The 16,373-nt window shown below is 38.7% G+C and overlaps 1 protein-coding gene across 31 annotated transcripts in view; it reads right to left on the bottom strand.

Annotated features, from left to right (window-relative positions):
* Nucleotides 1-16,373, bottom strand: part of tenm2a (teneurin transmembrane protein 2a) — a 1,361,633-nt gene that overhangs the window by 273,204 nt on the left and 1,072,056 nt on the right. For 5 of the 31 annotated variants that reach the window (XM_073921917.1, XM_073921919.1, XM_073921920.1 and 2 more), the window contains exon 1: nucleotides 5,371-5,837. The exons of the other annotated variants lie outside the window; for them this stretch is intronic. In XM_073921917.1, coding sequence (XP_073778018.1) covers nucleotides 5,371-5,437 — 67 coding nt within the window. In that variant the 5' untranslated portion in view covers nucleotides 5,438-5,837. Of the gene's footprint in view, nucleotides 1-5,370; nucleotides 5,838-16,373 lie in introns of those variants that run through there. 31 annotated transcript variants of the gene reach the window in all.

Here is a 16,373-nt window from a genome sequence, read left to right as displayed (position 1 = left end):
GAAAAATGACAAGAAAAAATGAAATGAAGAGACAGAATGAAATAAACCAACACGAGACAAAAACGAAACATGAGAAAAGACATGTTGGCATTTCAAGACAAGAGAAGTATACAGCAAGAGGCAAAACGAAGAAGAAAAGACAGAAAGCGAATTCAGAGAAGAGGAAAGTGCGAGAACAAAAGTCCAGAGAAAAAAATTACACTTGACAAAGTGAAGTCTTTTTAAGGAAAGGAAGGAAAAGGAAATGAAAGGAAGGGAATCCAGCAAGCAATTTTGTTTTTAATAGACGTCTAACATACATTTAAATGTAGACAGCTTGGCTTAAAAAAGGCTGAACTTGGGCTGTAAGTGAAAATCTAATAAACATCTGAGAATAGGCTAAAACTAGACTAGTCGTCAAATAGACAGATTAGACAGACTTTATTTGCATATTCATTAATTTCTGTTTTTTTTGATGACTAGTCTGGTTTTGACCTATTCTTAGACATCTATTAGACTTTTACTGACAGCCCAAATTTTGTCTTGTTTTAGCCAAGACGACTATGTTTAGATGTCTATTTGACATTTATTAAATATCTGTAAAAAAATGCTTGCTTGGAAAGCAAAGTAAAGGAAAGGAAAGGAAAGGAAAGGAAAGGAAAGGAAAGGAAAGGAAAGGAAAGGAGAGGAAAGGAAAGGAAAGGAAAGGGAAATGAAAGCTGTGATGTTTTGAGGCAAAAATAGTAAAAAATAATTTGATGAAATCATGAACAAGAACAAAATAAGACAATGCAAGTCAAAAACAAATATATACAATAAGGTAAGAATTACATTACTACGCTTTGAGAGAGATTTGTCTAAACCAAACAAAACAAGAAAGAAGACCAGAGAGAAGTGGAGAAGATAAAGTACAAGAGGAGATGAAACGGGAAGAGATGCACACACAAAATCACATTCTCCTTCAATTCGCTTGTTCTCAGTTTCAGTTTAATGTGCTTTATCGGCATGATAAGTAATTGTACATTGGTATTGCCAAAGCATTAGCAGCTTAGCTGTGTATCTGCATTCTCTCTTTCAGCTGCTGATGCGGGGAGGATGGGACATTTGATTTACAGCCCCGCTTGTCCTCCATCCACTCAGACACCTCCACAGAGACACGGGAGGCTGGATTCAATCTCCCGCTGACCTTCATTGTGAAGGACAGAGCGTCACAGAGGTGCGAACAGGCAAAATGCATAATCTAAAAAAAACAACAAATGCTTTCAGTATGATTGAGGACGTGCCGTCCTCACAGAACAACCCCAAAGCACGAGGAACCCAAGTAGATCAGTCATATCTTACTGAAACAAATGCTCAATCCAAATGGAAGAGCAGCGGAAGCTAATAGAAAGTGTTGAAAAATGAGTAAATGTGTGAAGAGGTGACAGCAGAAGTAAAGCTGCAAAAACAGCATGCGCCATGGAGGAGCTGTGGGAGAACCAGCAACAGAGGATGTGATTAAGTTGTAAATACTGTCAGCGTTAAGGTCAATCACTGAGTTTACAACCGTCACTTTATCGAGAAAGAGATGGAGTGAGCGAGAAACACAGAGGGAATGAATGAGAAAAACGAAAGAGGACGTGTGGGCTTCGTGTTGCTGAGATGGAAATCAAACGGCACCCACATCACACAGGGCTTTACAACCATCTGCTCTCACACATGCTTAATAGCGCACCCATGACACACACGCACACACATCCTCTTCAAGATGTCTGTCTGCGAGCCCATCGGGACTTTATCATGCTGCCCCCATTAGGCATGTGCAACATATTTTCATAAACCACTAGTCGGCATGTAGTATGAATGATGTTATGGCCTTAAAGTACACATACTCGAGTATTGGAATGAGCACAACCTAATAAAACTACTTTAGAAAGTTTACAACTATACATTACCTCAATAGTTAAATTAATATATACACTTTAAAAGACATCTTAAAATAAAGTGGAATCAAACATATTTCAGATAGAAATATTGGACTAATCTATAGTAGTTCAATTTAATGCATTTAACGCATCATTTGTGTAAATAAAGTATAAAGGTTTAATGCTTAATGAGATTGTCACCTGCAGTAAGTGATATGAGATAACGGAAACGTTATTTAAATAAATTTAACAATAATTTATGCAATTTAATTTTGATTTGAAGATAATTCATGTGCACACTAATATTCATTCATCTTCTTTTTGGCTTAGTTCCTTTAATAATCAGGGGTCGCCACAGCAGAATGAACCGCCAACTTATCCAGCATATGTTTTATTCAGCGGATGCCCTTCCAGCCTCTCCCAACACTGGGAAACATCTTGCATTCACAAACACACACTATACAGCCAATTTAGCTTATTTAATTCACCTAAACTGAGCAAACACAGGGAGAACATGCAAACTCTACACTGAAATGCCAATTGACCCAGCTGGGGTTCAGACCAGCGTCCTTCTTGCTGTGAGGCGATTGTGCACGATGGTGAAGCCTTGCACACTAATAAATATATTTTGTAATACAGACTATTTTAAATCCTGACTCAGATAAAGACAATTTTATTGTATATCTCTAATCTCTCCTGTTTCTCATCACACAAACACTATGAACGAATGTTTACAACCAGCATATGTAGATTGGAGGAGATTCATGAATCTCATGTGTTGATTTGCTCCTGTGACATGTGACACACACAATGAAAAGACAGCAGAGCGTCAAAAACAATAAAGAGCTCCTCCATTTTCGCACATCTGTGTCAACACAAAAGCTCGTGAAGCGCTGATGCTGTGCTCTGGGGTTAAACGCGCTGTGTCTCGCCCACCTGCGCTGCTGGTGCCTGCCTGATTGTGTGTGCGCTACCTTAAGCGTCCAGCAGGAGGGGCTGCTGTCTGAGTAAAGGAGAGCTGAAGGGGAGAGAGAGAGAGAGTGCGAGCGAGATCAGGAGTGGATGTCAAACTGAGCTGGAAACCAGAGGAGGGGAAAATGATGGGATATATTTTTGCTGTAGAATTCAGTTTTTCTTTCTTCTGATGGCTTTGGTAGGGGGAGTTTTGTTAGAGACGGAATGGGTGGTCTACCAACTGCCAAGCATGCAGCTGACTGCAGGAGCCTTGTACATCATCTCCTTTCCTGCTCTCCGCAAGTCTCCCAGCATCCCCTGTATGCGTCCATAGCCTCAGGCTAATAAAAGGACTAGAAATGACCACGAAAACTGTTCAAATGCACACATACCTACAGTGTATTCCTACTGTAAAGTGCATGCTCATTCTCAGACATGTTGTGGCTTGCTTCTCCATTGAGAGTTTCTATCGATATGAGGCATTTGTGACAGAGCAAGCGGCTGCGTTTACTCTCTGGACCTTGTAAATGAAAAATTGGCACCTACTGCAACAATAATAGAATTTGTTCCTTACCTTTCCTCTGCACTAATGAGATGCTAATGAGAGCCCTGGGCAGCAGGGTTAATAGAATCCATATTTTCAATTAAAATCATCCTCTCTCTCTCTCTCTATTCCTGATGGAAGGCATCCTCGTCGCCATAAACAGGCCCCAACACAGTGAGGTAAACAGAGCCAATTAAGTTTCACCATCTCTTGATCACTCCATCACTCTCGCAGTTAGTTGTGTGTGATCAAATGAGCTGTCATCAGGCATATGGCTCGGCAACAGACCCAGGGCCCATTAAACTAGCTCACCATAGAAAGAAAGAGATGGAAAGCTAGGGCAAGCTTAATCCACTCTCGCTTCCTCCAAAGCCGAGATTCTGTCTTTAATTCTACATCAGCCTTGCAGTGTGTGGGGTGTTATGTGTGTGTTTTGCTGAGGTCAGCTGTGAATGTGTGTGCCGCTGGCCTGAAAATCCTCAAAATGTGCTGTTATCAGTTCGGTCCGGCCTGGAAGTGATTTAGGGGTCTTGATCAGGAGCCTTGTAAGTACACATACTACTGCATGTGTATTCAACCTAGCACAAGTTTACACCCGAGCACGTGTACTGATTTAAATTGCATTGTATCTTTCATCAAGTCTGCTATTATTATCCTTTCACCCTTTCCTCAGTTTCTCACAGTATTCTTCACCTCTCTAGTCAGGTTTGTTTACACAAATCTCCAAGACGCATATGGTGCAGAAACAAACTGGTATCAAAGCAACGTGAGCTTTCGAACATATGCATGTTTGTGTGTATGTGTGTGTGTGTGTGTGTGTGAGAGAGAGAGAGAGAGAACAATGGAAAAAAGAGAAAAAGAGTGGGAGTTCTATACTGTATGTTTTTTTTTAAAGCAAAAGACAGAACGTAAACATGAATGCTACATGGATGACTATAGTTTAGTCAGGTATGAAAATAAACAATTTACACACTTACACCCACCCACAGAGGTTTCATAAACAGTTAATGACATTTCACATCTTAACCATCACCATGGGAACTTGAGATCACCGGAATACTAAATTAGACCAAAGCACAAGCTTTCACAAGCTTTCTAAACATGTCGCTCATAACTACAAGTAACTACATAAACTCATCTGAGATAGCAGTTTCAATTAGACAGCTGTAAACAACCAGCCTCATGTGTTCCCACCATCCACAAGGTCAACCTTTAACATTCAAATCATTAAAAAAGCTTTAAAACAATCAATAAATTCCTAATTTCCTACCTAAATCCCTGGTGACCCAACACTTCCACCTAAACATTCCTCAATACCTCAGCACCAGCATTCCCTCACAAGGCACTCACTTTGTTTTTTACCGCCGAAATGCAAATTTGATCAAATTTGCCAATTTAGCCCGTTTACTCTGGGAGGTAAATTAGGCTAAACTGCAGGCTTGTAAATATTGAAACTCGCACATGCATGAATAATTAAATGAGAGGGAGGAAACGTATCAACTAGAGGCGCATTCATTCGCCACTCTCCGCCAAACGTCACTCATCCAAACTACAGTTAACAGACATCAACCTAAAGTGGCAGGCATGTCTTTCGAGACCTACAAACCAACACGCAGACAAAGCGTTAGCGGCTGAAAGGCGTAAACAGTTGAAATGTGAGCATCTCGATGAATGAGATTTCCTGACAGGCAGACTTGAGATTTAATGGAATTATTTGGGTCTACTGTGTACATCCCTGCTGCTAATAAGACCTTTGTAAAGGTTGTCCAGCTGATGAAGCAGCTCATCCATGATGTTCACTAGCAAAACAGTTGGTCCTTCTGGAGGAGCTGATTGATCAAGGAAGTTTTTAGTCAGCCAAGAAGCCATCAGAATCCACAACATGTGCTGGTTCCACCAGCAGGATCTGAAGTAATTTCCCAGTTCAGCAACATTCTCTCTCACACACACACACACATTAAAACACACACGGTCCTGCAGAGCTCTTACCGGTCTCTTGAGAGAGGGCTTTAGCTCTGCTGCTGGTGTTGCCTGAGTGATGCATCGCTCTAAGCATGAGTCTTCCCCTCGTATCACCTCCTCTCCAAATGATCGGACGCGGTCCCCCTGGCAGACTCTCTCTCTCTCTTTCCAGGAGGCAAGAGCAAGGATTTTCAGAAGCCGTGTACGAGAAGCAGTTGCGCCCTCTCTGTCTCCGTATGCCCTCTCTCACACAACTTCACACACACGCGGGCAAACGCCACTTCCCCCTTCCCGATCGCACGTCGCTCTAGTCCATAAACCGATGGGAAAGGTCTAAGGTGCGGAAGAGAAAGACGGATGAGGGAACAGATGCCGGACAAAACACACGGAGTGGTTGTCAACCTCTTGACGAGCGCAAAGAGAAGTATGCAAAGGGTTGTTCCATCCTACATCTGCACATGACTGGAGCTCCGCACAGACTCTGAGCTCGCTCTGAGAATTATACAGCATCGCTGCAGAGCATGAGAGAAAGAGAGAGAGAGAGAGAGAGAGAGAGATGCGGGAGGAGAGAACAAGAGTGCGGGGGAGCACAGAGAGATAGAGAGAGAGAGAAAGAGAGGAGGGGTGAGGATGGGGGAATGTGACAAAGCATGTTTATCAAAGAGAGAGGAGGAGAGAAAACGAGACAGATCGCGCATGTTTCCTCCGTCTAGCCGAGAAGAGAACGTGTCAAGCCATGTTACTGAGAGTACGGTCAGCATTCATCCTTTAACGCACGCAGACAGACAGATTTTCACTTCTTTACATGCACACGAGTGTCCCTTTGGAGAGGAGGGCTTTCAGCATGTAGGCAGCCGACAAGATGACACAACATCATGAACTATAAAGCACCGGCGCATAGCTAAAAATATATAACCTTGTACTGGAGAGCTTTTTACGCAAACAACACTGGATATGTGAATATTTGATTGGGGATCCGGCAGCTGCTCAGCTCTGAACAAGATCTGATACTTAAGACGCGCTGAGCTGGAATACACAAGACAAGCTTTCTTATGGCTCACACCTCTCATAGGATAAACATTACCATCCAGCAAAACCCAACCGCTGACTCTAGGATGATATTCTTTATTTACCTTACTTGAGTATGGAAAACATAAATAATCAATCAAGTTAAATAGGTATACAAAAAAATAGTTTAGCAAATATAATATTCAAATTGTATAGAATTGTAAAGCTTTTAACACAATGTTCAGTGAGATACAGCACCCACTTTAAGGCTTCTGACCAAGTAGCGTAGATAGTTCGCTCTTCTTGATACCAATGCTTATATGAAAGGTAATGATTCAGTTTCAAGTCAGTATTTGTCAATATAGCTGTACCTGCAATACATTATTATAATAACCTTAAACGCCTTAAAAACATGTATGTATTAAAGGCACAGTTTATCCAGAAGCAAATTATTGGTCTTATCCTCATTATTGTTCTGTTTGTTTGGTCTGGACCTTTGTTTTTTCCCATTTAGTTCTGTTTTGCCTAGTATTTGTACTTATTTTTCAGAATGTTCACAACTTTCAGACTGAAATTATACTACAACAAAAAAATATTTGCTCCTTCAATCACACAGAGACAAAAAATTGCTGCAAGGATACATGCTTCTGACACCTGGATTGAACAAATGAGCAGCATTGGTAAACAAACAAAGTAAAAACAGATATACTTGGGCATTCTGTCCTTTTTATGTGGCATCTTTCAGACCTTGAGCTGTTTTTGGTTCAATTGGCATTCTCTGTCCACTTGTTCGGTGCTAACCAATGTTGGCAGTGACATTAACAGACCATTTCTATTCAAAATGCACACCCTTATTCACACTCAGGTTACAATTACCCACCCATTCAATCATTCATTTTCTTTTTGGCTTAGGGCCTTTATTAATCTGGAGTCACCACAGCGGAATGAACCGACAACTTGTCCAGCATACTGTATGTTTTACACAGTGGATGCCCTTCCAGCTTCCGGATGCCCTTCCAGCTTTCAGATTCCCTTCCAGCTGCAACCCATCAATGGGAAAAATTCATACACACTCATGCACCACACACATACACCACGTACAATTTAGCCTACCCAATTCACCTATATCACATGTCTTTGGACTTGTGAGGGAAACTAGAGTACCCGAAGAAAACCCACACAAACATGGGAGGAACATGCAAACTCCACACAGAAATGCCAACTGACCCAGCCGAGGCTTGAACCAGTGACCTTCTTGCTGTGAGGTGACAGCGCTACCCACTGTGCCATCAGACCACCCATTTTACTCACACAAAGGTAATTTTTTACAATTACTATGTACTAAGTTGTACGTTTCATGTATCTTAACATTGTACATTGCAGTTACACTTTTTTTTTTTAAGTGATTTACTTTCCTTCTGAATTAAAACCATGACCTTGATGTTGCAAATGACATCCTTTATATTTCAACTTATTGGAATGATTTGCATCCTTAACAGAATTTAATTACTGTTTAATTACTGGCAAAATAACAACAACCAAAAATAAATAAAAATAAATAATTAAATAAATAAATATTAATAACAATACTACTACTACTACTACTACTACTACTACTACTACTACTACTACTACTACTACTACTACTACTAATAATAATAATAATAATAATAATAATAATAATAATAAATGTTTAAAAATAAAATAAAATAAATATTAATTTATTCAATAACAATAATAATAAAAAAATAAGTCATGATACAAAATATCCCCAATTCAATAAATAAATAAATAAATAATAAAGGCATAAAACACCCAAAAAATAATCATAGTTTTTACCATGCCTTTAAATACATTCAGTAGCTGAACTAAAGAGTTGGTGAAGCAATTATATTTAATGAAAGGCAAAATGTATAAAGGCAAATATTGTCAATAAACCCAAGTCATAAGATAATAATATTACCAATTCAATAAATAAATAAATAAATAAATAAATAAATAAATAAATAAATAAATAAATAATAATAATAATAATAATAATAATAACACATAAAATAAAATAAACACAGCCTTATGAAAATAATCCTCCTGCCTTTTGCATTTAGAAAGGAGCTGACCATGGTACTTCCTGCTCTGTCCAACAGAGGGCTCGGTTAGAGACCAGCATCCACCTGATGTCATCTAGTCCGGCTGAAAGCATCCTGGTTCCCATCTCACCTGCTTCCTGTCCCTGAGTTACCACCTTCCCTCCCCCAACCACACACACACACACACACATAAACCGGTCTACACACACAGTCCTGCAGAAGTGGCTGTATTTCTAACGCCTCTATATTTAGAGTCGTTTGACCCTTCTAGATTGGACAAAGAGCCAATCTACTCGAATAACTCTCTACCGCCTTTTCTGGGCTCACAGTACCGTAGGGAGGGACTGGATCCTGTACATATAATAAGCAATCTGGCCTCACACAAACACCCGCCCCACCCATAGTGAAAGCTCTAATGAAGAGAGCGGTTTTGGAAGGCCACACCACGAGAATTGCAGACAGCTGGACAGATTCATAGCTGCTCGGTCCATATCACACTCGCCTCACATTGTGCTCATAATTACGGAGGACTTATCAAACAGTGTTTTATCAGTGTCCACTCTTCATTAGTGCTATTGCAATCACTGTTAAGTGTTATGAAAGATGAAGCCTGTAACAAATTAACTGCGGAAATGCATTTAAAGGGTTCAACAGACGTTAAGCTCATGTGACAGCCCTCGCGGCGTAATGTAGATTACCATAAAAAATTGTTATCTGCTGCCTAAAAAATTAAAATGCACTACTACAACTACTAATACTACTAATACTACTACTACTACTACTATTTATAATAATAATAATAATAATAATAATAATAATAATAATAATAATAACACTATTATATATATATATATATATATATATATATATATATATATATATATATATATATATATATATATATATATATATATATATATATATATATATATACATAGGCAAGTTATTGTATAACGATGGTTTGTTCTGTAGATTAGGGGAAAAAAATAGCTTAAAAGGGCAAATAATTTTGTCCCAAAATGTTTAAAAAAATAATAATAACTGTTTTTATTCTAGCTGAAATAAAACAAATAAAACTTTCTCCAGAAGAAAAAATATTATCAGACATTGGGAAATATTTTTAAAAAATCAAATCAAATCAAAAGGGGGCTAATAATTCTAACTTCAACTGTATGTATATTAACAACAAATATTATATTATAAATAATGTTACTACTACTACTACTACTACTACTATTAATAATAATAATAATAATAATAATAATAATAATAATAATAATAATAAAAATAATAATAGTAATAATAATAATAATAATAATAATAATAACAATAATATATTATAACAATAATAATATATTATTATTGTTGTTGTCGCTGTTGTTGTTGTTGTTGTTGTTGTTATTATTCATTCATTCCATTTTGTTTAGATTTTGTCCCTTTATTAATCTTATCCAGCAAATGTTTTATGCAGTGGATGCCCATCCAGCTGCAACACATCTCTGGAAAACAACCATATACACTCATTCACATTCATACACTAAGGACAATTTAGCCTTCCCAATTCACCTGTACCGCCTTTCTTTGGACTGTGGGGAAAACCGAAGCACCCGGAGGAAACCCACACGAACACAGGGAGAACAAGCAAACTCCACACAGAAATGCCAATTGACCCAGCCGAGGCTCGATAATAATAATAATAATAATAATAATAATAATAATAATAATAATAATATAATACACATAATAAATAAATAAATTACAAAAAAACTAATAATAATCTAAAAAATAAAACAAATTGTAAATAATAATAATAATAATAATAATAATAATAATAATAATACACACTTCAAATCCGAAAGCATCAGATTTCTACTATTAAATTATAAGTACCTCGCCATAACCTTGATTTGTGCTTTATTACAAAGAAAACCATGTATGAGCTGGAAGCTTTTCTTTCTTTCTTTATTTTTTGTGGTAATCAACAAATGCTGTTAACTGAGGTTAACATGTGCTGACGTAAGAATATTTCTTTAAATGGGTCACAGGGTAAAAAGATTCAATGCCAAGCCATTCAATTTCCCAGAAGAAAACCGGCTGAGGCAGAAAAAAAATGCACTAAAGAGGAGGAATTTCTTCATATGATCACTTCTCCTGACCTCAGTAGAATAGCAGCAGTCTTTCCTGAGCTGCCATGCGGCACAGAGACTGGTGTGGAGCGGCAGATATGGCCGATGTTGGCGTCCAGTCTGAGGCTCTGTAATCAATGCAGACAGAGCCTTCCTGCAGTATTAAAGGAACTTATTCAGCCTAAAGGCTTCCGACCCGTTGAGCTGAAAAAGAGCACGGCACTTACACCTCTCAGCTTAAATATACAGAGCGCTTGCAGCACTCAAACACATGCATACAACCTTCAGTCTGACAGCTCCATCGACCGCCCCATCCATCATTCTCAGCAGACATGGATGTATATGTACGCTTACTCATATGTGCGGCTACACATGCTTACACGCATGTATGTTACAATGACTTGTGATTACATTCATAACATGTCTTAAAGTCAAATTAGTAGTGTCTAAAGATGCGTTTCCCATCCATGTCTCCAGATCACATTTACTGTGATTAATTCCAGTCTGTAATTTAAGAGAGTAAGAGACTAAAACAGAGAATAAAAGAGAACAGTGTTACTGTAAGTTTAGTGATACACTTCATTTCCTGTTTCCACCAATGTTTAATATTATTTAAAATACACTCACCGGCCACTTTATTAGGTACAACTATCTGTCCAACTGCTCGTTCATGTAAACTTTTAATCACCCAATCACATGCCAACTGCTCAATGTATACATGTTAGGCATCAATGTTAGGCATGTAGATATGGTCAAGATGATTTGCAGCACTTCAAACCATAATGTAAAAAGAAAGTTGATCTGATCCAGGTCTGTGGGTGCAAAAGCCTTGTTGATGCCGGAGGTCAGAGGAGAATGGCCAGACTTGTTTGACCTGATAGAATGTCAACAGTAACACAAATAACCATTTGTTACAACCAAGGTACAGTATGTAGAATCTCTAAACGCACAACACATCAAACCTTGAGGCAGATGGGCTACAGCAGCAGAAGACTACACCGGGTGCCACTCCTGTTAGTTAAGAACGGAAAACTGAAGCTACAATTTGCACAGGCTGACTAAAATTGGACAATAGAAGATTGGAAAAGGTTGCTTGGTCTGATGAGTCTCGGTTTCTGCTGGGACATTCTGATGGTAGGGCAAGAATTTGGTGTCAACAATATGAAAGCATGGATCCATCCTGCTATGTATTAACGGTTCAGGCTGGGGGTGGTGTAATTGTGGGGAGGATATTTTCTTGACACACTTTGGGTTTATTAGTACCAATTGAGCATCACACTGTAAAAAATGCAGGGTTTTACACAATTCATTCATGTTATCCCAACACAAATTGATTAGGTTAACTTAACACAACTTTATGTGAATTGAAGATAAGAAAATTAAATTGTCCCAATGAATTTCAAGAATTGTGTTGTTTCAGCTCATTTTAATTAAGTAGTTTGAACAAGTAAAAAAAAATGCATATCAACATCACAACAAAACCTATGTATTGTTGCTGAACATGTCCATCCCTTTATGACCACAGTGTACTCATCATCTGATGGCTACTTCCAACAGGATAAAGTGTCAAAGCGCAACTCATCTCAGACTGGTTTCTTGAACATGACAATGAGTTCACTGTACACAAATGGCCTCCACAGTCTCCAATTGAGCACCTTTTGGATGTAGTAGAATGAGAGATTCGCATCATGGCTGTGCAGCCAACAAATCTGCAGCAGCTGCATGTGACTATCATGTCAATATGGACCAACATCTTTAAGGAATATTCCAAGTACCTTGATGAATCTATGCCAAGAAGGATAAAGTCAGTCCTCCTGAAGGCAATAGAGGGGTCAAACCCAGTACAAGTAAAGTGTACCTAATAAAGTGGCCGGTGAGTGTAGCTTAGTTTTCACTTTTCACAAAAGCCGTCAAAAAAATCTCTCAATGTTGAAACACTGTAAAAAATGTTGGGTAACACACGATTTGCATTAAAACAACAAAGGATTAAGTAAATTTTTTTTTATTTTATTTTTTTACAAATTTAAGTAGATTGAACATAAAACTATTAAGTTGTCCTAACATGCATGTTCTCCCCGTGTTGGCATGGGTTTCCTCCGGGTGCTTTGATTTCCCCCACAGTCCAAAGACATATGGTACAGGTGAATTAGGTATGCTAAACTGTTTGTAGTGTATGTGTGTTAATGAGGGTGTATGGATGTTTCCCAGTGATGGGTGGCAGCTGGGAGGGCATCCACTGCGTAAAACATCTGCTGGATAAGTTGGTGGTTCATTCCGCTGTGGCAACCCCAGATTATTAAAAGGACTAAGTTGAAAAGAAATCTATTAGCCATGATTTTATTCTTGGGTTCCTACATGGACATACAATATATTCATGTATAATAAATGTTACTGAATAAGTGTGGTAAAATCAAAATTGAAGAAGGCAATTTTGCATTTCAGTGTACATAGCGACACGATCATAACAGCATGTTATAAATTAGTGGCACCACTCCACGACAGCATGGTGTGAAAGTCACGCACGCAAACTGCTCTAGCTCTGGTCTTGTGGAGATTTAAAAAAAAAAAAAGTCCACAAGCACACTAGATTAGTTGAGATCAGAACTGAAACTGAACAGTATCTATGGCTGCCGAGCAAGAGCATGACAAGGTCAGACAAACGAAGGGATGAACAATTCTTTGAGTTTCATCATACTACGTTTACATCAGACCCATCCCACTATCTCACTCCCCTTTCATCTCCCATGCTCTTTCCTCAGGCCCAGGGTGTGAAGAAGTGAATGTGAATGAGCTAAAGGAGCTACAAGATGGGCAGCGAAGGGACCCGTGGGTTGAACACAGCCATTTGTCATTCGGTGAAAGCTTAAGAAAAGACTAGTTAACCTTTCCTTGGAAAGCCCCCAGGGAGCCTACCGATGATGAAAAAACCCCAAGAAAAAGTATCAAGCGAGAAAAATATTCTGGGGGAAAATAGATGGCCGATGCTTCGAGACCCATGTACCTTGCAAAATGCTGTGCTCGGCACTTTTGACATCTGGGTCGCCTCTGCTTGTAAGCAAGGACAGAAAGAAGGATGGTGGCTGTTGCCCTATATGTAGATATAAGAAGACATACACACATAAACTTGTTATCTGCTGCCTAATTACATGCTTGCTGCATGTAATTGTGTCTTTATTGGTGCCTCTTCAATGCATTTGCATTTACTAATATTACTGGACATATCCACGTGTAAACCAATTAATCTGCGTTGCATGGTACTGTATGACTCGGTTAAACTCACTTTACTTTGGCTCAGTTTGCTTTGTCACTGCAGTTTAACACTACTTATGTAGGCATCATGTAGGCAACTCAGTGATTGCAAGTAAACCAGTAAAAGCTCACTTATTCAAATGATCCAATTAGACTCCAGTAAACAACTCAGTGATTCAAATCAACCATTCAGGTTTAGTCTCCAGTTGGGGTAGCCATACTAAGACTAGTTGACTGGTCGACTTTAATGCTTCGCCATGACGCTTTTGATTGACGTCAACTAGCTGCGCTGCGCAAGTCATGTGGTTTTTGACCTGAACTCCACGGCAGTTATAAGGTTATTACGCACTGGATTTGAAATTTTCATCGATAATTTTCACGTGTAAAAAAATAATAATAAAAAATTCGACCTCATGTTGAGTCAATCATATTGACATACTGCCTCCTAAACGATCATCAAAAAATTTCAAATCTGCTTCCATTTTTTTTTATGTTTTTTGCATCCGAATAAGTGTTTTGAGGGATGTTTTAACAGTTCAGAGCCATCAAATAAGTGAAAGGCAAAATACAGTTAGTTTGTTTTTCTTTCAAAAATTCTGTATTAATTCACCCCATTTGGCGTTTTAGGTTATTTAAAGGGCCATGAAACCCCCTCGTTTCAGCAGGGTGTTTTCACACCTCTACTTTGGAAAAAGTCAGAAAAGTGGGCATGTCCAGCTTTGTTTAGGGGGGAGTGTCGGAGGAAGAAAAGCGGCTTGGTATGGGAGTGTCTATTTGGGCGCTCTGACTTTCACAGTCAAAACACACACCCACAGCGGACAATGTGACTGTGTTTACATGGACATCTGTAGTCGAATTATTTGCCAAATTATTAAATGGTGGACTTTAACTCCAGTTTGGCTCTTTCATTCAGGGAATTCATTAATGTCCCTCCCGACAAACGTGATATTTGATTCGAGGAACAGCTCTAAGCGTGTATTTTTCATGCAATGTTTGATACCGCACGGCGAATGAGAGAAAAAAAAAACTCAGCACTTCCCGGAAACTTAGATGCACACGGCAGGTAGCGTCAGAAAGCCGCGTGTGTTATTCCGGTCACAAAATCCAACACGAGGTTATAGTTTGGTTGTACTTGTTAGTGCTAACTATTGCACTCGGTGCAATAGTTTGTTTGATACGAATAAAATACGAACTGAATAAACAAAGAGCACTGGTCGCTCACTTACCAAATCTGTAGAGACAGGACAATCACCAGCAACTAGAGCCGCGTCTTTATTTAGAGGAGACTACAATCTCAGCGTTTGCATGTGAGAATAGCTCTCAGGTAAACAATGTTCCTCCTTAGACATGTAAATTATTGTTGTCGAGCGTCGCGTACACTGTTAATCCACACGTGAGTCTGAGCTCTCACAGAGAGAAAATGAAAACGAAACTTAACTGCAGCAAACTATAAAAGCAACACTTCACGCTTGTTTTGCCAACACAACGTGGCGTCTTTGCCGTCTACACTGTGACAGTAATGAATATTAATGAAGTTGCACAATAGAGCGCGCTGATTGGTTTGAACCAAGCCTTACTCATGCATTAATGCAACACACTGTAAGACGTAATAAGACTCACTCTGGTACAGACGCCCAGTCTGCACGCTGGAATACACGCTATTATCTCATGACTGTGACGCAGCTTCAAAAATTCGTTTCAAACAGGAAGTACGAATTTGCTTGAAATAACGCAAAAACAACCAATTTACACTTTTTAGTGAAATATAGGTGTCCTAATAGTGTTTTTAGCAGTGTGGGACACATATACGACTGTCAACAGCTCATAAAATGTGTTTTGGTGTTTCGTGACCCTTTAAACACATGTAGGTGCTGCTTGCCAAGACAACACTTCTTTGTTCATACTTGCTGTCAATTGCAGAAAAAAAAATCATCAATAAAAGGTTTGTGATTAACTGCTATGAGTTTAAAAAGTTAACTGCAGGCGCTGCGTGAAGGGAAGCCAGATTTTGATCTTGCTCATTGAGCACAGATGACTGTGATTGCAGTGAGGCGATAGCGCTACCTACTGCGCCACTGCGTCGTCCCCCTACTCGACTATAATAACCTAAAAGTCGATATCCAAAAATCCAAAGTCTTTAAGCCCAAAGTCTTTAGTAATCTGTTCAGAGTGAGACTTCAGTATAAGAATCACTGATTCAAACTGATCAGAATGAGGTTTGGCATGTGAATGTGGTTTTCCATGTTTTCACTTGACCTATCATGAGATCAACATGTGACATTGACATCTTCATCAGCAAAAACTTTTGCTTGTATTACTTCTAAGTATATTAAAAATCAAGCACTTTTGTACTTAAGTAATATTGAAAAAGACTTTATACTTCTACAGGAGTAATTTTGTATTAGAGTATCTGTTGCTTTTATGTGTCTATTTTTTTATTTAGTCCATCACTGCATCTTAGTCATGTTTAAAATGAATGTTAAATGATCTCAACAAAAGCAACAATGCCAAAATGTTTTTAAGAACATACGTATATGGTCATCCAACATGGTTAGACTTG

The sequence above is a fragment of the Danio rerio genome, chromosome 14, assembly GCF_049306965.1.
Source record: "Danio rerio strain Tuebingen ecotype United States chromosome 14, GRCz12tu, whole genome shotgun sequence".
In the NCBI taxonomy this organism is placed as follows: domain Eukaryota; kingdom Metazoa; phylum Chordata; class Actinopteri; order Cypriniformes; family Danionidae; genus Danio; species Danio rerio.
Note: the sequence above shows the minus strand (reverse complement) of the source record. Positions and strands in the feature narration are given on the sequence as shown.